Source organism: Syngnathus typhle, linkage group LG19, assembly GCF_033458585.1.
Source record: "Syngnathus typhle isolate RoL2023-S1 ecotype Sweden linkage group LG19, RoL_Styp_1.0, whole genome shotgun sequence".
NCBI classification, from domain to species: domain Eukaryota; kingdom Metazoa; phylum Chordata; class Actinopteri; order Syngnathiformes; family Syngnathidae; genus Syngnathus; species Syngnathus typhle.
In genome coordinates, this window is record NC_083756.1 from 6,314,957 (window position 1) to 6,339,624 (window position 24,668).

The 24,668-nt window shown below is 44.6% G+C and overlaps 2 protein-coding genes across 2 annotated transcripts in view; both read right to left on the bottom strand.

The window, feature by feature from the left end:
• The window catches only part of kcnh2b (potassium voltage-gated channel, subfamily H (eag-related), member 2b), an 81,458-nt gene extending 80,665 nt beyond the window's left edge, over positions 1–793 (bottom strand). Inside the window, exon 1 of the mRNA XM_061266046.1 lies at positions 169–793. Coding sequence (XP_061122030.1) covers positions 169–244 — 76 coding nt within the window. The 5' untranslated portion in view covers positions 245–793. The remainder of the gene's footprint in view (positions 1–168) is intronic.
• A 2,585-nt stretch (positions 794–3,378) lies between these two features.
• The window catches only part of sspo (SCO-spondin), a 36,315-nt gene continuing 15,025 nt past the window's right edge, over positions 3,379–24,668 (bottom strand). Inside the window, exons 56-113 of the mRNA XM_061266356.1 lie at positions 24,503–24,667; positions 24,114–24,428; positions 23,907–24,036; positions 23,516–23,641; positions 23,349–23,440; positions 23,070–23,252; positions 22,827–22,997; positions 22,510–22,765; positions 22,388–22,434; positions 22,151–22,321; positions 21,938–22,072; positions 21,664–21,800; positions 21,494–21,588; positions 21,362–21,411; positions 21,114–21,284; positions 20,872–21,042; positions 20,698–20,777; positions 20,452–20,621; positions 20,335–20,381; positions 20,036–20,236; positions 19,779–19,949; positions 19,455–19,655; positions 19,301–19,373; positions 18,896–19,116; positions 18,587–18,739; positions 18,141–18,307; positions 17,918–18,063; positions 17,639–17,859; positions 17,544–17,576; positions 17,302–17,466; positions 17,008–17,226; positions 16,735–16,902; positions 16,420–16,554; positions 16,084–16,321; positions 15,551–15,703; positions 15,411–15,457; positions 15,092–15,262; positions 14,855–15,031; positions 14,616–14,771; positions 14,338–14,462; positions 13,385–13,524; positions 13,225–13,271; positions 12,904–13,149; positions 12,521–12,682; positions 12,344–12,460; positions 12,016–12,154; positions 11,732–11,928; positions 11,493–11,663; positions 11,306–11,433; positions 11,036–11,175; positions 10,887–10,933; positions 10,240–10,404; positions 9,827–10,047; positions 8,970–9,065; positions 6,270–6,330; positions 5,886–6,016; positions 4,874–5,024; positions 3,379–3,776 (exon numbers count right to left, since the gene is read on the bottom strand). Coding sequence (XP_061122340.1) covers positions 3,754–3,776; positions 4,874–5,024; positions 5,886–6,016; positions 6,270–6,330; positions 8,970–9,065; positions 9,827–10,047; positions 10,240–10,404; positions 10,887–10,933; positions 11,036–11,175; positions 11,306–11,433; positions 11,493–11,663; positions 11,732–11,928; positions 12,016–12,154; positions 12,344–12,460; positions 12,521–12,682; positions 12,904–13,149; positions 13,225–13,271; positions 13,385–13,524; positions 14,338–14,462; positions 14,616–14,771; positions 14,855–15,031; positions 15,092–15,262; positions 15,411–15,457; positions 15,551–15,703; positions 16,084–16,321; positions 16,420–16,554; positions 16,735–16,902; positions 17,008–17,226; positions 17,302–17,466; positions 17,544–17,576; positions 17,639–17,859; positions 17,918–18,063; positions 18,141–18,307; positions 18,587–18,739; positions 18,896–19,116; positions 19,301–19,373; positions 19,455–19,655; positions 19,779–19,949; positions 20,036–20,236; positions 20,335–20,381; positions 20,452–20,621; positions 20,698–20,777; positions 20,872–21,042; positions 21,114–21,284; positions 21,362–21,411; positions 21,494–21,588; positions 21,664–21,800; positions 21,938–22,072; positions 22,151–22,321; positions 22,388–22,434; positions 22,510–22,765; positions 22,827–22,997; positions 23,070–23,252; positions 23,349–23,440; positions 23,516–23,641; positions 23,907–24,036; positions 24,114–24,428; positions 24,503–24,667 — 8,435 coding nt within the window. The 3' untranslated portion in view covers positions 3,379–3,753. The remainder of the gene's footprint in view (positions 3,777–4,873; positions 5,025–5,885; positions 6,017–6,269; positions 6,331–8,969; positions 9,066–9,826; positions 10,048–10,239; positions 10,405–10,886; positions 10,934–11,035; positions 11,176–11,305; positions 11,434–11,492; positions 11,664–11,731; positions 11,929–12,015; positions 12,155–12,343; positions 12,461–12,520; positions 12,683–12,903; positions 13,150–13,224; positions 13,272–13,384; positions 13,525–14,337; positions 14,463–14,615; positions 14,772–14,854; positions 15,032–15,091; positions 15,263–15,410; positions 15,458–15,550; positions 15,704–16,083; positions 16,322–16,419; positions 16,555–16,734; positions 16,903–17,007; positions 17,227–17,301; positions 17,467–17,543; positions 17,577–17,638; positions 17,860–17,917; positions 18,064–18,140; positions 18,308–18,586; positions 18,740–18,895; positions 19,117–19,300; positions 19,374–19,454; positions 19,656–19,778; positions 19,950–20,035; positions 20,237–20,334; positions 20,382–20,451; positions 20,622–20,697; positions 20,778–20,871; positions 21,043–21,113; positions 21,285–21,361; positions 21,412–21,493; positions 21,589–21,663; positions 21,801–21,937; positions 22,073–22,150; positions 22,322–22,387; positions 22,435–22,509; positions 22,766–22,826; positions 22,998–23,069; positions 23,253–23,348; positions 23,441–23,515; positions 23,642–23,906; positions 24,037–24,113; positions 24,429–24,502; position 24,668) is intronic.

Consider the following 24,668-nt stretch of genomic DNA (forward strand, 5'->3'; position numbering starts at 1 on the left):
ATTATTGTACACAATCTGGAAATATATTAAAGTACACAAACGTGCACAAAACCAGGGGAGTACACACTTTTACAATTATATGGCAAGCAGCTTGTTGCCTTCATTCAGAAGTACCAAATCTTGTACTTCATGGGGTTATTTAGCATTATTATTGGAATTTAAACTTACTTTGACTGTCGAATTTCCTGATGATGGTGTCCAGGAAGGTGTTCTGCGGAGCCACATGCCCTCTCCGGACCGGCATCTTCGATGCGGTGGCCCCAGGACTTTATCAAGACTTTGCCTGACTTTATAAAGTGAAGGAGACGCTGACAGCTCGGTCCAGTCGGGGATGCAAGTTGCCCCGATTTTTATTTTTTCCCCCACCGGTACTGAAAGTTGTCCTTCCTATGACGCGCAACTAATTATGAGGCGTTCACAGCCTCCCGTTTGCAAGATGGGGGGAGCGACGGTGTCTGGTTCTTTCCCCCCTTTGGAGGTGATGGAGAGGGAGGAGGGTGGTTGTCAGGTGATATATCCTCCTCTCGGTGGAGCTCAGCCACAATACTCCTCTCATGGCGCACGACTGCACGCTCCTGTGAGGCGAACTAGGGGAGCGCGGCTGCGAGCGTCGCGGTGCTTGGAGCCAAGGAGGGCTGTTGCCTTTGTTTCGCTGCTCATTCCAGTTCTTCTTAAAACATGCAAATATAGTTGGAAAAATGTTCACCTTGATGAGTATTTTGGAGGTGCTTTGCGTAGCTCTTCTCCTCCTCGTCTTGCTCTTCCTCCTTCGCTGTGCGCTTTTTGCTGGATGACTTCAGCTCCGACGGCTCTGGCTGCGCCTCGTTAACCCTTTATGCCGCGACCACTCCGCTTTCTGTTGATTTGAAATGTTCGGAGCTACCCCCAATACAAAAACAAATATACATTGTTGCAGAATTAGTGGATGATCATGAGATTGAATCAATTCCATGCACAAACCAACGCTAGAAATACGCACTAGTTAATTGGAGACTAAATGTAATAATTAGATGCAGGCTCGCGGCAACTAGTTAATTAAAATTAAAAAAATATTTGATGAGCACCCGATAAAAATGCCTCGCCCAAAACGTCAATCACAGCAATATAACACGTTTCTTTTTTTTCTCCTTTTCTTTTATTAGGCATATGTATCGTTAGCATAAGCATTGAATTGCAATCCTACACTAATGCTCACATAAAAAAATACTTCAACTTCCAAAGATTTATCCTTTTTATTCATGTTTTACGGTTGCTGTGTAGTAAATTGTGGTTGCTCCAAACATATATTTTCCAAATCATCTAACTTCTAGAATGATCCTCAAGGGAAATATATCTTATTCCTACTGTGGCAAAAATTCTCATTAGAAGAAATGCCAACCAAACCAATTTTAAGCATTTATGAAGCTGTTGAAAATGAAATGAAAATAACAATGTGTTAAAAGTTAAGAATTATAATAAAGTCAACGTACCGCTACTGCAATGGGTTAGAAATGTCAGCTCGGTGCCATTTTGACCGGCTTCATATTTTTTTCAATGCTTTCTCTATGATGCAACAAAAAAAACAAAACACAAAATGTCCTCATGACAAACTGGGACTGGTATTACCTCACTGGCTCATGTACGTCATAGCACGGGGCTCCCCTTACGTCACACAGGACTTGTTGCCTTCAAAGACTGTCGGAAATTATACTACTAAGTCTATCATGTTACTGGAGCAAGTAGAAGTACTGTGTGGACATTAGGATTAAAGGACCACGCTTTTCACTCATGCAAAAGTGTCAAAGTAATATTTTCAAGACGGCAAAAAGACTAAAAAAATAAACACACCAGTATAGAATACATAGTTGCAAATATTAACTTTGTTACAAGTTCTTCTGAATTTAATTTGACCCCTAAACTTTTGAATGCCCTGTTTCATCTGGAAAGAAGCAAAAACACTTTCACAATTAACAGTAGCTGCTCAGATTCTTACAATGCAAGTCATTGAAGAGTTGCATTGATAAGTTTACATCAGTTTATTTTTTCCATTTTAACTACCTGAATGGATCAAACATATTATTGGAGATGACCACATACTGTGGTCACATATAGTTCAAACTGCTTGTCCTTCACAGGCTTTATTGGATCTTTTGTAAAAAATGTACGTCAGGGTAGAATTCATTTTTTCCAGACCGCAGGAACCGAGGCGGCTCTCCGGTCCATTCTGAGGCTTTCTCCTTAAATCCATTAGAGCAGGATGTGTCACGAGCGGACTTGTTTTCAGTTGCATCAGCGACAGGCCCCTTAAGCAACGCTGCTACTCACAGCACGGCATTGACCAAAATGACCCGCAATCACAAAGGCGTTCATTTTTTTCCACTGATCACTGTTTTAATGATTGGTAAGAGGTGATAAATTGCAGCCCTGCGGTTGGATGAGGCCCGAGGAACCATTTGTCAAAATGTGACATTTTAGTATGAATTAAAAATGCATCAGTTCCCACTCCTATTACACACTGGAGTATTCACTACATTAGCTGAGAGTCAGAGGAGGCGAGTTGACCAGCCTTCCATCTTCAACACCCTTATTTAGTCAGGACGTGAGAGCAGGGAGGAGGAGGAAAGGATAGAGGGGGGAAGAGGAGAAAGAGGAGAGGGAAAAAAATGTGGTATATCTCTTGTGGATCGCTTTTTCACGAAAGACAAAAACCAGTGTGCAGTGAATACCACACAAGCACCTTATCGCAACACAGCAGACCTTTCCTGTTAAATTTTAATCCCCCCCTGTCAAAACCATATCCATATATATACAATTACAAACAGTAGGTGTAAAAATGGCTTAAGTTGATCTTAACTGCATCTTGAATTTGTTTGATTTCGAGACTATAAAGTATAAACCATTGTGGGAAGAACATCCCAACATCATCTCACTTACTTTCACTTCATGGTGACATCATGTTCATCACGTGGGTGCTCGCCAGGTGCTTTTCTGTTTCCTCCTCTTGGCCAAACGACATGTACAGTATGTTAAGAATGAATAATTCCTGTCAGCACTCCTGACAAAAGCAATGGTAGAGAGAACTGGAATTGGTCCAGGGGCATTTACAGCATGCAGCTGCCCACTGGTTGATGTGGGCAAAGGTTATGTTTTGATGTAGCGAGGACTGTACAGTGAGACCTCAAAGGTGGAAAACAATCTGCTCTGTTGCTTTGTTTAGACTAAAACTTCCCAAGAAAAAAAAAACTGTGTCAGAACATGCAGTGCTTTTTCCATTTTTGGCAATATAGCAGTTGTCATGGCATTTTTCCTTCACCTTCTTTGGTGATGTAGTAGAGATCCAGATTGTCAATTTATCTTCCTTTAGATAGGAAAAAAGAAATGCGCAGTTGAAGAAATATATTCCATGTGTATAAAGGTTTATTTAAATCTATATACGGTAAGTAGTAATAAAAAAAAAACACCAAGGCGATATGCAGTCTACACTAATAATCGCTTAACACTATAACCTTTAATAAAACATATAAAAATAAAGTAGGTAAAAAAAAGTTTGTACAAGACAAAGATTTAACAGGGACAGGAATTAATAGAATAGTTTTCAGTCATATAATGACTAAGGACCACATATTTATGTGGCCATAAAGAGGGTTTAATTTTCTCCATCCGGTTCATTGATCCATTCCCTCCAAATCGGGTGCTTGTTTGATTTGGCCAAATAAATCTCTTCTCTTAAATGTACACGGAATTGACATGTTACTGGAATTCTCCGCACGTTGCTCATCGCCTGGACAGGTCACCCCCTGTGAATCAAGTGAAACGATAGCGGAACAGTGAGAAGCATAAAGGTCAGTGACGTTTCCTTGAGATGAATAAAGGCAACATCTATATAGCTTGAATAAAGAAGTTTTAACTCATTCCCTGCCAGAATAGATTTTGGACGTTTATAGCAGTCGATGAGTTAAACAGTGGCAAGATAAAGTTTGGATTGCTCAGCCTTGGTGGCACTCCAGGTTTAAGCACTTAACCGCTAATATGGAAATTTGCCGCAGACGCCTAAGCTCTATTTGCATGTCACACAAGTACAGTATGTAAAAACCCCAACGGGGGGGTGGGGGTGGGTGGAGGAACAACGTGAGTCATCTGCGTGCTTGCAATCACGAGAAGTGACCAAATCCATCAGACGTGGTGTCCATGGGATTGTAGCACTGAGAAGGGAATTTGAGCTGGGGGATGCTCCGTGTTGTGCGGCGGCTACATCCAATTAGCTTAGGCGATCGGAGGTGGGATCTGTGATTGAATTATTGATGGTGGGCTCAGGCTAATATACATTGCCAGTCGGATAAGTGTCATTGAAAATGTGGAAGAAAAGGCGGCTGTTAGGTGACATGTTGAACTATTGTAATGCGTATCAATAAAATCTATTTAGTTATTGATGATTTATTGATTAAAGTAATCAGGGTTCAGGCCTGAGTATCATCCCCTGAATCCTGTCCTTAATCTTAAAGGGATATTTAGGACAGCGCATTTTGGAAAACCCTTAAAAAAATCAGTGACTTTTCACCAAACAGACGTTCTTAAATTAACAAACACCCAAATAAAAATATATTATTTTTAATCTAGCCTCATTTGATCACGTTCAAATAGTAAAAGTGTGGCTTTGGCGCCATCTTGTGCCGAGGAACTACATTAAAGTGAGTTTAGTCGCTTCATTTAGCCAAAAGTAGTGCATCACCGCCATCTTGTGGCAACTAAAAGTATTACTTTGGTGCCACGGAACTATCGGCTATTGTAATGTGTGCCACGCAAAATGAATTTCCATCCACCTCGAAATGTTTGCGTCAAATTAGAATACCCGACGGACATTCAAATGAATTCGGTGGCGTTGGCTTTCCCTCACCTTGGCAGCTGGTGCACTCGCAACTGTGTATGACAGGCAGGACGACGGGCTCGCTCTCGCCACTGTCACAGCGCAAGTTGAGGAAGCGGACGGGGTTGTTTGGGTCCAAACGGTAACTGCAGCACTCGCACACAGACCTCAGGTAGGGCTCCTGTGGAGAGATTAGAGAGAAAGCTTATTACAGATCAAATCTATTCACAAGTGGCTTGGTTAAGAATTTGGAGGATAAAATGATCCTTAAATCCAAATACAAAATTCTATCAGAATTTCAAGCTGAATAATAAAATAGAAATATAATGTGGGGGCAGTGCTTTGATTCCATTGCTATATTTTGACTACGTATGTCAGTTCCAGACATTCTAATGACTTTCACAGCATACCATTTCCTCACCGGTTACCATGCCTTGTTGCCACAGTAACAGTAGGTAATGACACATTTGGCCCAGCTGATGTTTATTTTTTACTAATCTCTCAGCATGACTGGCTCTATTTTTAAAGTGATGTATGGATGCCAAGAAAGAACAAAGTCGCCATGGTGATGTGGTGCGGTCTCTCTTCTCTTGTGAGATCTTTTTATTATTTAAAAAAAAAAAAAGGTGCTGAAAAGAGGCAGCTTTAACCACCTCAACACGTGAGATCCCACATTCTCCTTCACGTGTGCTAATCAACACGTTTATACTTAGCTCAATGATGATTCAACAGCTAAATGATGCATGTGCCCATACATAGAATCTCTTTGCACAAATAATTATTTGAGGTCACATACAGAGACCGTTTGCTGATCACTGTAACTTTCCTGATGTAGTGAGAAAGACTGTTAAGTGCACACACAATAATGACGCCCGAATTCTGCCATGGAGGGATAATAAACAGTCCAAGGCTACAAGTTCAATGGAGATCGAACCAGAAACATTATGAGACAATAACTGTGCCACCTGAACCGAGCCTCCCCTGGGAGAGCCGCTTTATGAGCCAGACTTCTTATAATCGACACGCGTGAGCTTATCCTTACCTCCAGGATGACATCAGTCCTGGACAGACAGCGCCCCCTGCAGAAGCTGACCTCCACGTTGTCAAGCCGACAGTTTCCCTTTGTGATGTTCTTGACTTGGACGTAGCGGCGGCACTCTGGCGTAGACTCGCCTGACACATCCGCACAGAAGCAGTGGAGATGGAGAAGAAAAGAATTGATCATATCTGCTTCAATTTGGGATGAAATAAGGAAGACGTGACACCGTTGTGGTCCCTTAGCATGTGAAGCAACGAGATTTAAGGCCAAGTGTAGGTTATATAATGAGATCTGCTAATTGGCCACTGCGCTATGTTAGCTGCCACATATGGAAGCACAAAGGCTTCTCCACAATATATTGCCTGGGTTGCATTTTCTCTATAATACCTGGAAAAGGTTTCCTGCAGACTGGACAACAGCTGCCCGGTTCTTCTACTTTGACTTGCCCCTGAGGGAGAAGAAGTTTATTAGGAGTCATTTTGTCCTTTCGTAAAAAGGATAGTAACAATTTTGCCGACGTGCAAAGATGGAAGGTTGCTGAGGAGGAGCCATTTGGGCTAAAGAAAACCGAGCTGTCCCGAGATGCTTGAGTCTGAGAATAGCTGCTTGGAAAATGTCTGACAGCGAGTCATCAAGCTCAAGCCTGAATCTTTCGCATCATTACTCTATCAAACATGGACGCATCTAACGGTTCACCTCGAGGGCATTTCCTCCCACTCGCCAGCCTTCCCTCAGGGATGGTAGGATCGACTCACTAAGAGGGTGGGAGTGACTTGAAGAGCTTTAAGCGGGCAGTCTGGATGCATGTTTGTAAAAGGCTTCCTGCTTACATTCTAGCCGCATGTACCGCCGAGCCAGTAATAATTCATGAAATGACCTTTGTTAAACCGCTCGGGAGACCTTTTTTGTGTCTTAAGGTGACGAGGGATTTGAGAATGCTGATAAAAAAAAAAAAAAGGCGCAAACCTGTGTAAGTGGAATACTCAGTAGAAGCTCACCGTGTGATCAACTCACCTTGAAAGTTTGACCTGTCAGCAGAATTTATTTTTACCCAGGCCTCCGCGTATAAAGATAATTGACTCATCTGTTATGACTGGGATAGATTTTTTATTTGCATCTGTCCCTTAGGGGTATTTTTAGGGTTGTTGTTAATTTAATTCATGTTTGAAAAACTAAACAAAGTTTGTCAAGTATCATGATATTCTCATAATATTGTGCTGGACTGGTTCAGATCCAAACCAAACATTGTACCTGTCAAATGGAATACAAAAAAATGATATTTACATAATTGACCACTAAAACGGCTGTTCCCTGCAAGATGACCGTTTAAGCGCCCATGTGTTTTATGACCGTGCCCTTCCACACAGAAACAGAAAAGTGGCTCTCAAATGGATCCAGAGTACCGGTCATTTCTTCTGAGTGGGTAAAACCCAAAGTCCAAGCTTGTGGGTGGATCAGGAAATATTGATCCGGGTCAGCTAGTGACTTTTAGAAAACAGCCCTCGCAATCTTAAAGGAGCCGAGAATATGCCCTTGAAAGCAAATGACACATTTGTGACCATCCGGGACTTTGTGTGAAGTGGACCACCCCAGCCTCAGCATGCAAGTCTGGGGAAAATATACTTGCTTTGCCAACAGCAAGAGAGAAAAAGTATATTTATGAGTAAATACGGAACTGGGTTTCTGAGAAACTACTTAAAAATTAATCTTCTCATTTGCATTTCACCAGGTATGTGAATATATTGCTCTGGTGTTTCTTCAAGCATTTTTGGAAAAGAACCAAGCACATCCTCAGTGTAGACAATCACTCAACTCTGTAATAAAGAGGAGGATTGAGATTAATGATTCATGGGATGTTATAAAAAAAAAATAGGAGTAATAATTTCTTAGATGAAAAATAACATAACATTCAACATCACTTCAGTATTTTGTCTTACTATTGTTGGATCAATATCTCAGATTCGGGGAGGACATTGTACTGGACAAATTACTGTACAATTTATTTCACTGGCATTTAACAGTCGTGGGTTGGTATTTGGAAACTGGGCCTTCACTAGGGATTGAACTTTATTTAATCGGATACCACAACTGTCAAATACGAACGATAGAACTAATCAATCCTATTCAAAAGTCCAGGACTGTACCATCATCTGGAGCAGTTCATAATATGTATCAAAATGACAAAAGCGTAAAAAAATATTTTTTTTTGCAAGACGATTTTTTTTTGCAAGACAAATTTGACTTTTACTATCAAAGTAACTTGCGAAGGCTGTATTGACCAACCGCATTTTTCATGCAGTATATTAACGGGTGGAGGCTAGCCAAATGTATTTTTCACATTACCGTTTATCCCAGAAGAAGCAAGGACAAGCAAACTTTCCAAGTCTTTATATCCGAGATGGAAATGTACAAAAATGAGAAATCAAATTACGTGGAAGGAAATGAAAGTAAGCTGCTGAGTCGTGATGTATTTTGTGTTCAGCCTATTGTGCGTGTGCGTGTGTGCAGCCTGCGGGCCAGCTAACACAGTGAAAGATGAAGGTCTGTGTGGGTCATCAAACAACTACCATTATGACTTGTCCTCCAGGTACACCACAGTAAATAACCTTGCATAAAGCAGTATAGCTGTACTCTCCGATACGGATAAATGCACTAAAAGATACATTTTAAAAAAGGTAGGAACTGTGGGGGAGGAAAATAAATAAATCCAGACTACCCTGTCTGTGTGTTAGTTTATTCACACAGTCCAACCTGACTTATAATGTTACTCCAACTAAGTCGTCACTTAATTTTTTAGTTTACTGTTGACCGACATTTAACAAACCAAAACTGTCCTTTTTCTGTCGCTGCGAATGTACGGCAATGCCGAAATAAAAATGAACCCTGATATTAATGGACAGAGATAAAAACAAAAAGCATTTTCGCCATAAAAGTAATTTGGGGTATTTTTTTTGTATCTTAGAGTGGCACAGTAATTCAGTTCTGTCCAGCGCTTACAAGCAGTCAATCTAATTCTGATCTAATTTGAAAATCATTGAATAACAGGGCAGACGGTCGCTTGATTAAATGCCAGCGGGCGTGTCTCACCTCCTCACAGTGAAGTTCGGGGCACCTCGGCTGGCACGATTTCTTCCCGTTCACGCAACGACACGACAGGCAGTCCTCCTCCCATTCTGATCCGGCCTGGCTCACACACAAAAACAAATATGCACCATTGACATTTTTACTCAAATTTCTGTCCTCGGTCACTGAATTTTTTATGAAGTGCGGCTGGCTCGGATGGCTCAAGATCAATGAATGACATTGCAACCAAAAAGAGCATTGTGAAAATTTGGAATGCTTGGCATTGTAATCAGAACACTAGTCCGCAAGGGCCATCGCCTTTTTATTTGTTGGCAACAGCAATCACCGAGACTCCTTCGGTTCAGCAGATGAAATCAAAGGTGATTTCGCAGCTCACACTCGGCGGCTATTTGGCACGAGGCGGTTGATTAGAAAAGCCGTTGAGAGTCTTTAGAGGGACATTCGTCATTCCTCGCTGACAAGACAAGTGTGAGTGAACGGGGGAGGCAGCAAAGAAACAATAAAAAAAAGTCATTGAGAGAGATATCAAGGGGATCTGACCTCTTGTCAGAGTAGGATTAATTCTCATAATCCTATAATATCCCTTTCTTCATAAATTATTCCTGGCAGGCTTGCCCAGTTGCGGTCAGAGTGCTGGCTTTCTACAGCACAGAATGCATAATTAATGGTGCTATGGGCAGGAGAGGCATTGTGGTGTAATACAGCCTCCGGGACACGTCACTCATCTTCTAAATCGGCCTATTATGAGTAAATAACACAATGCGAGTGAATAATACGCCAAATGATGTAGTAGTTCATAGATAATGAGGCAAGCGCAATGGTTACATGTTAGGATGGACCATAGGTGTGAAGCGACGCACCTCCTGCATGACGCCCTGCTCGTCGTGACAGGGGCAGAGAGCAGGGATGACGCACACGCCACGGGTGTTTCGGTAAAGCCCATCCTGACACACGCAGCCCGCTGAGGAGTGATTGCAGTTCACGGGAGTCGGGGAGTAGATGTCCTCGCAGCTCCGCTCGCACAGCGGAACGTCTTCTGACAAACTTCTCCTTCTTTTCCATCGTTCCCCGTCGGGGCACGCTGCGGAAGGGGGAAGAGTCAGTGATGAAGAAGGATATTAGATAAAAGCAGAAGATGATATGAAAAGGGAAATTGGAGTTGATAGATCGGTTAAGGCGAGTAAGGATATCTAAAATGTGGACATTTGGTAATTCATTTAAGTGCCGGAAGGTCATCGTCTAAAATAATTTGATAGTTTCTCTTCTCACATACCGCAATCAGGGGCCATGCAAGGACCTGTGCGGTGGTCCGAGCCCTCACATGGGACTCCTCCATACTGGCTTGGTCGTAACACAGTTCGGCTGGAGCTTAGTTGTCCTGTGCCACAGGTCGCTGAGCATGGACTCCACTGGGACCAGTCTGACCACTCACAGTCCACTAGAGGATGAAAAAAAAGGAACAGCTCATTTTTGTGGAAATAATATGTATATATTTTCCACATTATTTATTTATTTATTTATTTATTTATTTATTTATTTATTTATTTATTTATTTATTTATTTATTTATTTATTTATTTATTTATTTATTTATTTATTTATTTATTTATTTATTTATTTATTTATTTATTTATTTATTTATTTATTTAAAAAATCTTCAGCCGGTCGATCTGTCCGTGTTAAAAACCAACACCTTGAGCAGTTTGCCTAAGCCCGCTGTAAAGTCTGAACTGCTACTCGTTTGTGTCATTGGTCAACGAATAAATTACCAGCAGGTTGAGACACACCACTGTTGACATTTGCCACTTGAAAGAAATAAAACATTTTTATCCTCCCGCCGCTTTCATTGCAATAAACGTGAGATCCTACAAAGCGTCTTAATCGCTTTCGGTATTAGAAGCCGAGGCAGGGCATCACTCACCGTCGCAGAGCTTGTAGGTGCAGTTAAACACTCCTCCTTGACACACACTGGGGACAATTAAGTTCATTTAGATTCATATTAGACTACACTTCATATTTTTCTATCATAGTTGAGACGGAGTGATTGTCTTCTGCAAATAATGTGTGTACCATTTGTTGCAGTGATGCTGGAAAGATGTTCCAGGTGACACGACTTCTGTGCTCATATTCACGCTTTGGTAGGCGGACGGCAAAGAGAGCAGGGAACAGGGGCATCGTGCATGTGACACGCACGAGCCTCCGTGCAACACCTAGTGAAGACAAGAAAAAGGGAGAAAAATGCACTGGACTGGGCACAACTGAAAATCCTGATTTTGTACCAACCAGCAAGAGGACAAAAGCACAACCAACTTAAATTCCATTAAGATGAAATATCCAAACCTGTCCAGGTGGGCAGGAGCACCCGGGTTTGCAAGGTCCTGCTAAACACTGAGTGCGCGGCCAGAGGTCTTCACAGGTAAACGGACAGGAACCTGAACATTCACTGAACACCTGACCATCCGAACACCCTGTAATGTGCACCAGTTGTAATATTCGCTCACTCACAACCATACTAAATTTCTTTGACCTGTTCTGCAGCTTTCACTGTTACAGACAGTGTGTTGCTCAAGAGGCCCAACACAGGCAGTCCCACCAGGTTCTGATTCCTGAAGGATTGTTTTGTTGCGCATTGATAAGCCGCCGCCACACGTGGCACTGCACTCACTCCAGCTTGACCATTCGCTCAACAAACATCCCACTGGATGGAGAAAAAGGAGAAATTCTCGAGTATGTGATAATTGGTCAACACAAAAATATGTTTAAGACCTGGACATGGGCGCAAGTCGCAGCTTTCCGTCTGCGTGGTGTCAGAACAGGCGGGCCCGCCCTCAATGTTCTGGCACAGGCGCGTCCGTGTTTGCTGGCCACGCCCACATGAAGCCGAGCAGGTCGTCCATGAGGTCCAAGGCTCATACACAGGACAGGGAAGATCGGTACACACTAGAGTGCCGTTCTTACACACACTGTAAAGGTGAGTTGAGAGATGTCGGCGTGACCCTTTGTGTCCCCGTTTGAATCATGCAGAAGCGCTTTAACTGCGTTCTACTCACCAGGTGTTGCAGTCCACGACGAGCTCTTCATTCGTCATGAACTCCAGTGTCCCGTTGCCTGATGGGATGCCACAACGACATTCTGCCACAGGCACACATTGGGTGTCCTGCAGTAGCTGTCCCTCAGGGCAACGACAACCTGGGAGGGAAAGCGAATTGAGATAGTTAGGAGACAATAATTCCACCTTGGACTGTGTTTGCACCGTTCGATAAAAGAAGGAAATGATGGGCGACAGTTTCGTTATCAGCATATTGTAAGGGTGAGGGTTCCATGACAGTGATGTGAACAGATTGCTTTGAGGAAGAACATATGGAAGTCATCGCATACCTGAATGACAATGTCCTTGGAGACACTGCACATGCTCCCATAAGTCGGTGCAGCTGCGAGGACACTGATTGGCACAGACCTCTTGGTAGATCCGCCCCCTGTCTTCACAGTTTTCACCTTGGATAGAGAAGGAAATATTTGAAATGCAGTTTGGGGTTAGAACACACTTTGGTCTACCTGGGCAAAGTCCCGTGTTGCAGCTCTGGCTTTGTGTCTGCTGGCTCCGACAGAGAGGTCCCGGCGGAGAGGCCAGAGGATGGCGGTAGCGTTGTCTGACTCCACCACTGCACGGCTCTGCGCAAACTGTCCACGCGCTCCACGCACTCCACTGACAGAGATCTGAAACATCCAACACGTGAGCAGACTGCTCATCATCGATGGCACAGTTCCAAGAATACATATTGATACATTCATTCTTGTCAATTTTTTTTCTTTCCACTCAAAGTTTAGTTGGTTGACTGCAAATCCAAACGCTTTCCCATAATGAGCATATGTTCTCAAAGCTCTCCAATTCATCAAATCAACTCAACCTTAAAAGATTGATCATGATGTCGTCGTACCTCGGCAGATGCTACCATCCGGACACAGCCTGTCCTCAACTTGAGGGTGTGGACATTGATTTTTCTCCTCCTCTCCAGATACCGGAAACCCTGAGTCAAAGTCTAAACAGGCCCGGAAACGCCTCTGGACTGAAACCATTTTACTTCCATTGACGGCATCCTCCAGGAGTGTGCTGCTGGGGTTCAGGGAGGAGTATGGCATGCAGGGAGAACATGGCGTCCACTCGGACCATTCACTGAGAATGACTAGAAAAACAATACAAGAGTATATAATGCAATGTAAAATTGTTCATTTTTATTCAAGCAAAAAAAAGAAATTACCTTCACACTCTCTCATGTCACACTCCAACATCCCATTGTGACAAAGGCTGCAGAAAAACAAAATAATTCATCGTAAACATAGCAAGATGATGCAGCATATAATCCATCCAGCACATTTTTCCTGTCATGCTAGGAAAAATGGATTGCTTTAGTAGCCGACCAAGTACTGCAGCCGATGGTGACTGTTGAGCCCTGAGGAACAGTGACCGGTGTTGGCGATTGTCCCGAAGGTTGGTCCTTTAAGTAGATGCAGCCACAATGTTCTGATGGTACACAGCTACCATTTTGCTGCAGCAACCCCTGCAAGAACAACAAATAACATTTGGGAAATTTGTTTCATATTTGTGTTGATCATTCTGTTTGCAGCACTGAGGACTTCTGAGAAAAAAAAAACTGTCCCAGAATTGATTTATGCATTTTGTTGGTGACATTCAATGATTTATATCTTAAGTAAAAAGGTAAGCCATAACTGTTAAAGTGATCACAGTTACTTGTGCTGTCGTGTTTTATAAGAGCTAGGACCAGCTTTCTGTTCCATATTTCATTACCTGCCCCCCTGATGTATGCGCATATTGTCAATCCAGCACAGAGAATTTGGCAATAAATCAAATTTGAAAGCTCACAAACTAAGCTAAATAACATGATGAAATTGTCATGGCAGCACACATCAAAGTGATATATTACCAACAGTGGCATATTTCACTTGTTAATGTTAGTTTGATGCTGGTGTGGTCCAGCTATTTTAGGGGGATAAGGACAGATCCCTGCGGGATTACAATTACCTAGAGATTCCATAAAATGTAGTTTGGTATCAGACACGACTTAAGCCTGAGCACAAAAAAATGAATACGTGAGTTTTCTAGCAAATAACAGAGGGCCGATAACAACAACAAAAAATGTGGCAGAACACTGTAAACATAAAACAGTCTACACAAATATCTTATACCAGACCTGGGAAGCAGGACTAGCACCGAATATGATCAGTATTCATCAGTTGTGTAGTTCCGAGCTTTGCGAGATGGAGTTCAAAAGACTTTCTTGAAATCCATTTTTTATGTTGTTTCTTTTTGCAGTGGTGTTAACAATCAGAATAAACCATTGCACAGCAATTACCGGAGGACAATAGCAGCCTGGTGTGCACTCCCGGACTCCCGAACACAGGTCGGTACGTCCATAGAGGTCACAAAGCTTCTCACAGGGTTTGCCACATGGGGAATACATGAATGGTGCTTCACATTCTGAGAAAGAAGCATGAAAAGAATACCAACATAAAACACAGCAGCATAAGAAGTTTTTCCACAACTAAGGTCACTGTGAAATAAAAAAAAAATCTCAATTCAGCTAGACTAAGATTTGTGCAATATACACAGAAAGTACAGTGAAGTCCTCACCATCACAGTGACTGAGGCTGCATGGTTTGCTCTCTGTTTCAACGGGAGTGCACTGCTGCCCCCTAGTGGCGGGGGTGACAGCTACACGGTAGCGCTGCTGCCTTTGAGACTCACATGAGCACTGTGACCAAACACTCCATGTTGACATGGGGCATTCTGCAAAGGGAAGCAAAAAATAATTATGCAATACTATGGTTTACACTCCATCTTAAATCTCAACATAATCTCCGTCTATGCACCTGGACATGGTTGTTTGAAACATAGTTGGTTCTCCTCTTGGTTCGTTAAATCTTCAATCTCGGCAGGACACGCTGCAGTCCCTCTCTTCCCGCAGACGCACGCCCTACGCCGCACCACAGTTCCCGCCCCACAACTGCGGGAACACGCTGACCATGGCGACCAAGGGCAAAGGTCATCTGAAAATGGAAAGCAAGTGATTAAAAACTCTACATTTATCATCTGGGAGGACGACAGACCTAGACAGGGAGAAGCGTAACATTCTTGGCTTTGTCTCTCTGGACCATCACAGTGAGAGCCATTGTTACGAGGGGGCGGGTTGATGCAGGCGCGGGTTTGGACTTGTGTCCCCCGTCCACAGGTCACTGAGCAGTCCGACCACACTGACCACGGAGTCCAGCCACCATCCACTGGAATTAACAAAGAAATAAATGATTGCTTTGTTGAGAAGAGGCGTCACTTAGTACAGACTGTAAATTACGTTTCTTAAAATTGAACCAAACAGGCACAAGATAAATAGTCTCATGCAAATGGTACATTTGTGGAAATGTGACCCACCCGTGCAATCGATATCTTGGCAGAAATCTCCCTCTGGGGTGCACGTGCTGGAAGGTAAATTGCTGATGTTGAATATTTTTGCTCCTAATCAACGCATTTGCCATTATTTTGTTTCTTTTAATTGCAAACATACATCTTACCATTGTTTACACTCTCCCAAAAGCCAGGTGTCTCCCACACGTAGCTCTTGGTCGTCATGGAGACAAAGAGGAGGGCAGGGCCCGGGCTCACAGGGCTTATGATTGACTTCCTCAAATTGACAATCAGTTCCTTCGGTTTCGGAGATTAGAGATCTGAGACCCAGTATTGTCAATGTTATTTAACTGGATCCGAAAATAGCAGTAATAACTCAGCAAATGGCAATTACCGTATTTTCCGCACTATAAGGCGCACCGGATTATAACGCGCACCTTCAATGAATGGCCCATATTAAAACTTTGGCCATATATAAGATATATGCATTTGGCCCGCGGGCCGGACTTTGGACACGCCTGCTGTAGTGGCTCAATATTGGTCCATATATAAGGCGCACCTCATTATAAGGCGCACTGTCGGCTTTTGAGAAAATTTGAGTTTTTTAGGTGCGCCTTATAGTGCGGAAAATACGGTAATGGCAAACCTGCTACTAAAAAAAAAGTGAATCCTTGATATAGCGACTATTCCTGTAGCGTACCTGTATCTGGTTTTCTGCCCCTGCCCACAGGTAACACTGCACGATGCCCAATTGGACCAGGAGCTCCAAGTGCATGAGGCCTGGCAGCTGTGATTGGTGCAAAGCAATCGTCCATTGGTGCAGCTGCAGTTGTTGCAGTCGACCTGATGCCCGCTGCCAGCGGCCCAAATTTGGCCTTGCGAGTCCACACAGTCACACTGCCACAGATGCACGCACGCTCCATCCTGCTGCAATTGTCCTGCAAGCACATACGAGAGGTCGAACCAATTGGTGGGAACAAGCTGCTATTAAGAGTGAAATTGCAAATGTAATTTTCCGAGCGCTCGATATGAGTACCTTTAGGGCAACGGCATCCGGGTTGACATTCAGTGTTGGTTTGGCACTCGATGCCTTGCTGGAGGTCAGCGCAGCGCTGTGGACACTCGTTGGCACAAGACACAAACTCTTGTCCCGGCGGGCATCCTTGTTCATCTAAAAAAGACCAAAACAGAAGGTCAAGAGTTTTGCCAAAATGCTCCGAGTATTTTCAATATGCATAATTTGCCCCATAGACAATTCAGAAGAAAAGAATGTACTGGAGGAATGCACATCATTTCTTAAAATAATGATATGCAAGGTCTGTGTATGTATGAATATTTTTGCAAATCTCACCGCAGGGTTTGGTGTTACATGGTTTGACCTGGTTTTTCTCTCCTCGGCACTTCTGTCCTCCGTTCTTGGGTGGAGGGCTGGAGCACGAGCGGGTACGTATGGAGCGGCCACCGCCGCAGAGCTTATCACAGCTGGACCACGGACTCCATCGAGACCAGCTTGCATCCACTGCAGACATTAAAAAGACGCTGAGAATGCTGTTTTGTCAAATGCTTCATCTTTGGTCTATCTTTCCTAATAAAAAGGTTTTGGATGTCCAGATGAATGCCTCACCTCTGCAAGGCCTGATGTTACAGAAGCGGCGCTCAATGTTTCCCCCCAGGATGTCGTCACACCAGAAGCCGTTGGGGCCGGGGCCGAGGAAGGTTCGGATCCTCTGTTGCTGGCCCACGCCGCATGAACGTGAACAGGAAGCCCACATCCCCCAATCTGTCCAGGTACAGTTCCTCTCCTCGCAATCGTCCCCAACGCAGAGCTCATCACCGTCCGAGTCTGTCAGAGAAGGAAAATGAAAAGGATCCACCAAATAGCATTGTTAGTCCTGCAAAATATTTAATATATATTTACCAGGGCACTGGGGGAGGTTGCAAGCTTTGTCTTGATGGGAGTCCCCGAAGCAGGGGGGTTTGATGCACTGACGATAACGGGACTTCATAGCTGGAGAGCGAGCGTCAGTGCAAGTTTTAGTGCACGGGCTCCATGTTGACCAGTCAGTGAAACCAGCATCTTCATCTGTGGAATAAAAAAGTAGCGGTGCGAGTCTGGGACGGGATCGACTGTCACCATGTGAGATTTATTGTTCTGTTTACCTGGTAGGGTGGGTTCTTCTGTAGGACCAACAGCTGTCAACAACACACAAACATTTCAATGGCGAATTATCGTGTCTTTTTATTTCCACCCTTACCTGGGCAATCAGGGGCTTGGCAGTAGGTGGTTTCAAGGTATGGCCCGATGCAAGTTTTTCCTCCATGAGCCGGAGCAGGTTGGGTGCAGCCTCTTGTGCGGGTCTTCAGCCCAAGACCGCCGCAGGACAACGAGCATGAGCTCCAAGATCCCCAGGATGACAGACCCCCGTCAACTGGACAGTGTTCTAAGGAGCAGTTCCATCTGCCGTGCTCACAAATGCTACAAGAAGAGAAAGGGTGATTTGACTAAGGACAACAACCCAAAATTGTCTAGTTACCATGAGCTGCAGTCGTGAATCAATGTGTCTCCAGGTTGGAGCTCCACTCCCTCAGAGATGTTCTGAAGGAGCAGAGATGACACCGGGGTGATAGAAACACTCTGCAAAGAAACTAGAAACTCCTCATCGACTAAACAGGGACACTCCTAAAACAGAAAGATTAGAAAATGTATTTACTAGGCGAAATATTCAAGTGCATTGCAGGATACGAGAGACAACCCACATGCAGGCAGATGTTGTTGTGTTGAAAAGTGTCCAAGGGGCAGTGGCAGCCTTCCTCGCAGCCATCGCTGTAGCAGCCCTCCCTGCCGCTTATGTGGTCGCAGCTAAAAGGGCAGCCCTCCCCTCGCTCACATTCCCTATACAGCCTGCCCGGGGGGCAGCCTACTTCTGCGTGACGACAAAAACTAGTACCGTAATTTTCTGACTATAAGTCGCACCGGAGTATAAGTCGCATCAGCCATAAAATGCCCAAAAAAGTGAAAAAAACATATATATGTATATAAGTCGCTCCTGAGTATAAGTCGCCCCCCCCACCCAAACTATGAAAAAAACGCGACTTATAGTCCGAAAATTACGGTATGTAAAATCAGATTAGCCTTCCGATATTACTGTTTATTTTCAAAATATATCAAGCCATTCATTTTATATTTGTGTCTATTGACTTACCAAGGCAGACCTCTGTATTGCAAGTCTTGCTCTGGCGGCTAACGCCACTGCAGGCCGACGAGCCGCACGTCCGGAATCGAGCCTGCTGGCCGCCGCCGCAACTGACTGAGCACACCGACCACTGAGACCAAGGTAACCAAGGTTCCACTGCGTCTAGAGGGAAGAATATTTTACACGGCGTATATAATCTGTTAAATGTTCCTGTAAGAGAGAGAAAACCACTGCACGTTGGATTATTATACTTGCTCATTCGTATTCCATTCCATAAAAAAAAAAAAAAATCAGCTTTACATGTACAGACACGAATACCTGTGCACAGATTTGTGTTGCAGTCTCTCTGCTGTTCACCAATTCCCAGACAACCTCTTCCCCCGCCCTGAGGAGATGGATTATCACATTGGCGTCTCCTGAAGTGAACTCCTCCTCCGCAGGAAATTGAGCACGAAGACCAAGCTCCCCACTGGCCCCAGCCGCCGTCGACGTAGCAGCCGGGGAGTGAGTGACAGTGAAAAACTCCAGCTTGGCAGGAACTGAGGAGAGAATAAACTGAACCTGAATCAATTATTTGGCCAAATCGCTTTTGGAAGATAAACAAACATGTTTATGTTGAGAAGCAGGAGACGTCAGGGGGACAAAATGGGTGGACATGAAAACTTTACAGACATGCTCAGCACGAAACGAGAAAAACATCAATTCATGTAAAATGCTTCAAACCAATTTTTGCAGTCGGTGATGATTTCTTCTCCGTGACTTGCAAACTGCCACTCAGTCTCACCAGGTCTGGAATCTAATTAGTGGAGAAAAAAACAAGAACTCATTTCAAACGTGTTTTGGGAATTAAAAAAAAAAAAAAGGATTTTTAGCCAACCTGCAGCGGAGCTGTTTTGGTATTTGCAGCGACATTCCTCCCTGGTTACACACACGCCATCCTGCAGGACCGTGTCACCAGGGCAACCGCAAGACTTGCTGCATCCTGGTGAGTCCAGGCACTCCGTGTCACCATGGAGATCAGAACAGGAGCGAGGACAGGATTTGCCACAAGGCCATTCCTCTTGGCCTCCACCACATTCTGAAAAGGAAGTACGGAATGTTCCTAAAAGTCAGCCAATTTCGATCATCGCTAGTAAATGCCCCGAGTCAATGTCAAATTAAAATGAAATGAGCAGTAGTTCCGACACGATTCAAAATTGACCTGAGCACACAGTGGTGTTGTCATGGCAACCACGGCTCTGCGTGGCTTCTCCGAGGCAGGGCAGACCACCGAATCTTGCAGGGGGGTTGTTACACTCTCTGGTGCGATTGGATGACCCTGCGCACCCGTCGCAGTCCGACCAAACCGACCAGGAACTCCAAGAACCATGCACTACATCGTGATGAATTGAAAATGAAAAATTAATATTACTTAGCAGACAGGATGTTCTGCCCTAACAAAATAAAAATCGATCCTGCCTGGACAGAAAGTGATAACAGGACAGGGCTGTCTCTGGATTTGAGCTCCAACGCCGTTATGTATTTCCTGTTCTCCAGAACAGGGTTGCCCGCTAGCTTTGGGTTCGGGACAGCTGCAGCTTCTGTAACGGGATACCGACTCTGCCCCACAGGTCCTGGAGCATGGAGTCCACGTGGACCACTCACACCAGCCACCTGATACTGGAAACACAGAGAAGAGGTGATGAATCCAGAGCTAGCTAAAATGACCTGATACACACATAAGTATTGGGACAGCTGGTGATTTTTGTCCCACTCACCTGGGCACGGGTTTTGGGAGCAGTTAAGCTTTCCACCCTCGCAGGTGCTGAAAAAAATGAAATACCCATATTAATCATGGTTTTGTTCATTACTGCATATGTGTGAATCCTGCCAACCAGTTATTGCAGCCATCAGGAGCCAATGTCATGTCTCCAGGTTCTAGCCGGCGGCCGGTTGTAAGATCGAGGCAGGGGCATTCTTCCTGCTCTAAGCAGACCGTTCCATTAGCTGATAAAACCTTTCCTTCTGTACAATAGCAGCCTGGCTCACAAAGCCACTCGCAATGCTGTGTAACAGAAAGATTATTGTGGATAACAATAAGATGTGTTGACTTGAAGCCAGTGGTTTGGAATGTCACATACTGCCAGGTCATCACAGGAGCGGGGGCAGGATGGTCCACAACTACTGAATGCTGTGCCTGGGACCTTGGAGCATGGCGCCACTAAGATCACACCATGTTTGTTAAAAGTGATCGTGACTGCTTCATGAAGCAAATTTGAAGCTTCATTCTAAACTCCATGACAACAAAAGCCTACCTGGGCAGTGTGCAGTGTTACAGGCTTTGACCTGAGTTCCGAGACCCTCACAGTAATTTCCTTCTCCTTCAGGGCTCGGACTGTCACAATCTCTCCTTCGGCTCTGAACACCCCCGCCACATGACTTGGTACATTGGGTCCAATTACTCCAAGGACCCCAACCACCATCACCTTGGAGGAATCAACGATGAATAAACATGTAAACTGTATTTTCACTTAAGAGGGAATTATTACTAACTCACGGTCACACGGGGTGGTGACACAGACTTTGTCCTCTCGGTTAGGCCCCGGACACGACGGGCCATCGGCGGAGCGCTGAGGGCTGGAACAGAACCGATATCGGGACTGCAGACCTGCTCCACATGACACTGAACAGTGACCCCAAGGAGTCCACGGTGACCACTGGCCATCAGCTACAGAGTGTAAATGCGAAAGATAAAAATTGATTAAATAAGGATGAATGTGCCAATAATAAAGAAATATTTTTTACCTGTGCACCTGGCTTGAGAACAGTTTACAAGTCTCCCTGCTTGACATGTACTGAAATACGGGGATACACATTGAAGTTAGAAACACATGCAGATAAGATGGAAATAAATCAGAACACATTGCATCGACTTACCAGTTTTTGCAGTCAATATAAATAATGTCTCCTGGTTTGTACTGCTCTCCATCAACGTCACAGCGACAATCCGACTCCTGGGTGCATTCGCCATCCTGGGGACCGCCAATCAAATGCATTTACAATCTTTAGGTACTTTTCTTTTTTTTTGTATTGTTGAAGAGACTGACCTGTTGGAAAGTTCCAGTAGGACACTGGCAACCTGGCGTGCAGTTCCGACTGAGGTCCATCGTAAGATCTGAACATGACACTGCTCCTCTCACACACTTCTTCCATTCCTGCCCTGGTGGACACACTTTGCTATCACCTGAAATGGGAATGAGTAATGAATAACTTCTGAGCATAATTGTTAAAAACTGCAGATAATATAAGAAAATAATATCACACTTTTAACTGAGCTTCCAAATTACAAATATCAGAATTGTAATTGCAAATGTGTCGTACCACAAGGCTGCAGATTACAGGCGCTGAATTGTTGTGCTGTGCCATGGACTCTGATAGGCCCACTAGTTCTGCTCCTGTAACCTCCTCCACAAGTCACTGAGCACTCCGACCACTCACTCCATGGTTCTCTTACACCTAGTGCACATCACATCTTGACTTCCACTTACGAACAAAACAGCAACTGCAAAACGTTACGAGCAAATATGCCCTCACCAAAACATGGCTCAATGCTGCACGTGTCCACCCCAACTCTATCGCCTTCACAAGGTCGACCTCCGAACGCTGGCGGTGGATTGGTTCCTGAGCGGTACCGCCTTCTCACACCGACATCGCATGTTCGACTACAGGTGCTCCATTGAGTCCAGCTGCTCCAACCGCAGTCCACTAAAAAGCCCATGGTCATTCAAGACAATGAACCCTAACCCTAACCCTAACCCTAAACTCACTTACCAGGACATGAAGTATTTCCGCAAGACATCTCTCCGTTTTTGCATGTACTGTTGAAGACGTACAATCCAGACCAATCAATGAATTAAAATATTTTCATATTTAGCAGCGACAAGAATTTGTACCAGTTGTTGCATGCATCTACTGGAAGAGTTGCCCCAGCTGGGTATTGCTCCCCCTGGTGGTAACACGGGCATTGGGACAAAGGTACACAGCTGCCGTTACGCAAGTACAAGCCCAGTGCGCAGTAGCAGCCGTCGTAGCAGGCGGTGGCGCACTGCACTTCGGTGGAGGTCATGTCCATGCAGACCCGAGGACATGCACCTCCATGAGCCTCACATTCAGCCGCTGTCATGTACGTCATACCTTCTGGGCATGCACCTGTGAGCAAAAGATATATTGTGATCAAAAACAGCAAATATCAGCTACGGGAACAAATTACCTGAGCAGGGATGTGCATTGCAATCCGCTGTCTGAACGTGTGGGCCGGCACAACTTCTCCCCCCGTGTTGCGGTGAGGGTGAAGTGCAGAATCGTTCCCGTGTTTGGACACCGGAATTACACTCGGATGAGCAGAGCGACCACGCAGACCACACAGACCAACCACCATCCACTAGAATAACAACACAAGAACCTTTTAATCTGTTTTACTCTCATGAGAAATAAAGATGGATGCTGCTCGTACCTGCACAGTGGATGATGTTACAAGGCTCTTGCTCCGCGCTGTCTCCATCACACACGGAGCGAGCGTGGGTGTAGTTGCAGTTTCGGAATCGTTGTCTGATTCCCACATCGTCTACGTGATGGAAACATGTCTTGCTGCATTCGGACCAGCTGGTCCATTTGCTCCAAATCCCATCTGGTTCTTCTGCGTTAAAAATAAACATATGTCAAATTAGGGAGCTGCATCTGATCATGATGTGATTATTTTCATTTTTATATATATTAAATCATGAATGTGTACCAGTGTCGCAGGGGATGGAGCACCGTTGGACTTCAGAGGAGTCTCCTGGGCAGAGATACCCACTGAGCGATCCTGTCTGATTCACCGGAGACCTAACACGACAAGTATATTCCAATTCTCAATTTGAAGACATAGAAATGCAACTAAAAGTCCAAAAGTCTGTTCACCTGTAGCGTTGCTGGAGCCCGAGCCCACAGGTGACATCACACGGTGACCATGACGACCAGGCTGACCAATGACAGGTTGTTGCGCAACTGGATGAGTTACAGGTCACATGTCCATCCTGACATGTACTTTTGGAGACAAATATACATGTATGTAAAATTAATTAGTATTCAAAATGAAATCAAACAATATAAAGTATAACTGTAAAACTGCACTTTTCAGACTGTTATAACATTTTTCATCACATCTTCATATTAACTTTGTGAAGCTAATCAACTGCCATATATTTGTTAGGTAATTAGTGTTTAAAAAAAAAAAAAAAAAAGCCTTCAGCTATGAAGACCAGGAATAGATCCAACAAAGTGGAAGATAAAAACAAGAAATAAATCTCACCATGTAGTACAATGGTCCCTGCTGATTATCTGTCCTGGCTTCAGTTTTTGGCCGTTCCAGTGACAGAAACATTGGCTTGCTCTCACACACTGGCCTCCCTGTAGGTACATTCTACTGGGACATCGGCAGCCTGGGGGTGGGGGGGGAGGAGGGTTGAGTCAGTATTTCGACTTTCCTAATCAGAAAGTCAATATAACTTAGACTGACCTGGTTTACATTCTTCAGTACAGTTATTGGTGAAGCTGAGATGCGAGCATGTTGGAGGGCAAGGCTCGACTCTCCCGGTCAGGCAGTCTGCCTCGGACACCAGCACCATACCGTTGACGCAACCCGTCTGTGTTCCCGTGTCTTTGGTGCAGGGTTGGCTGTTGCAGCTCTGACTCTGCTGGCTCATGCCCTCGCAATCCCTCCCATCATTTTTCGGGGCAGGTGCAGAACAGGTTCTCTTCCTTTGCCGGACACCCCCTCCACACTGAACATCGCAATCGGACCACACCGTCCACTCCGACCAATGCCCGTCAACTACAAAAGGTGAAAACAAACCAGTGATTTTTGAATTTGGAAAAAGGCCTTAGACCTTAGGCACTGTTAGCAACCTGGGCATGGTCGTTGGAAGCAGGGACGGCTGTCAAATTGCCCCCCAGTGCAGGATCCTGCGGGTAGCGCTTCCCTCACAATGTCTCTCTGCCGAAACAATGATCCCAGACCGCAAGACACGCTGCACAGACTCCATGAGGTCCACTGGGACATGATGCAGTCAAC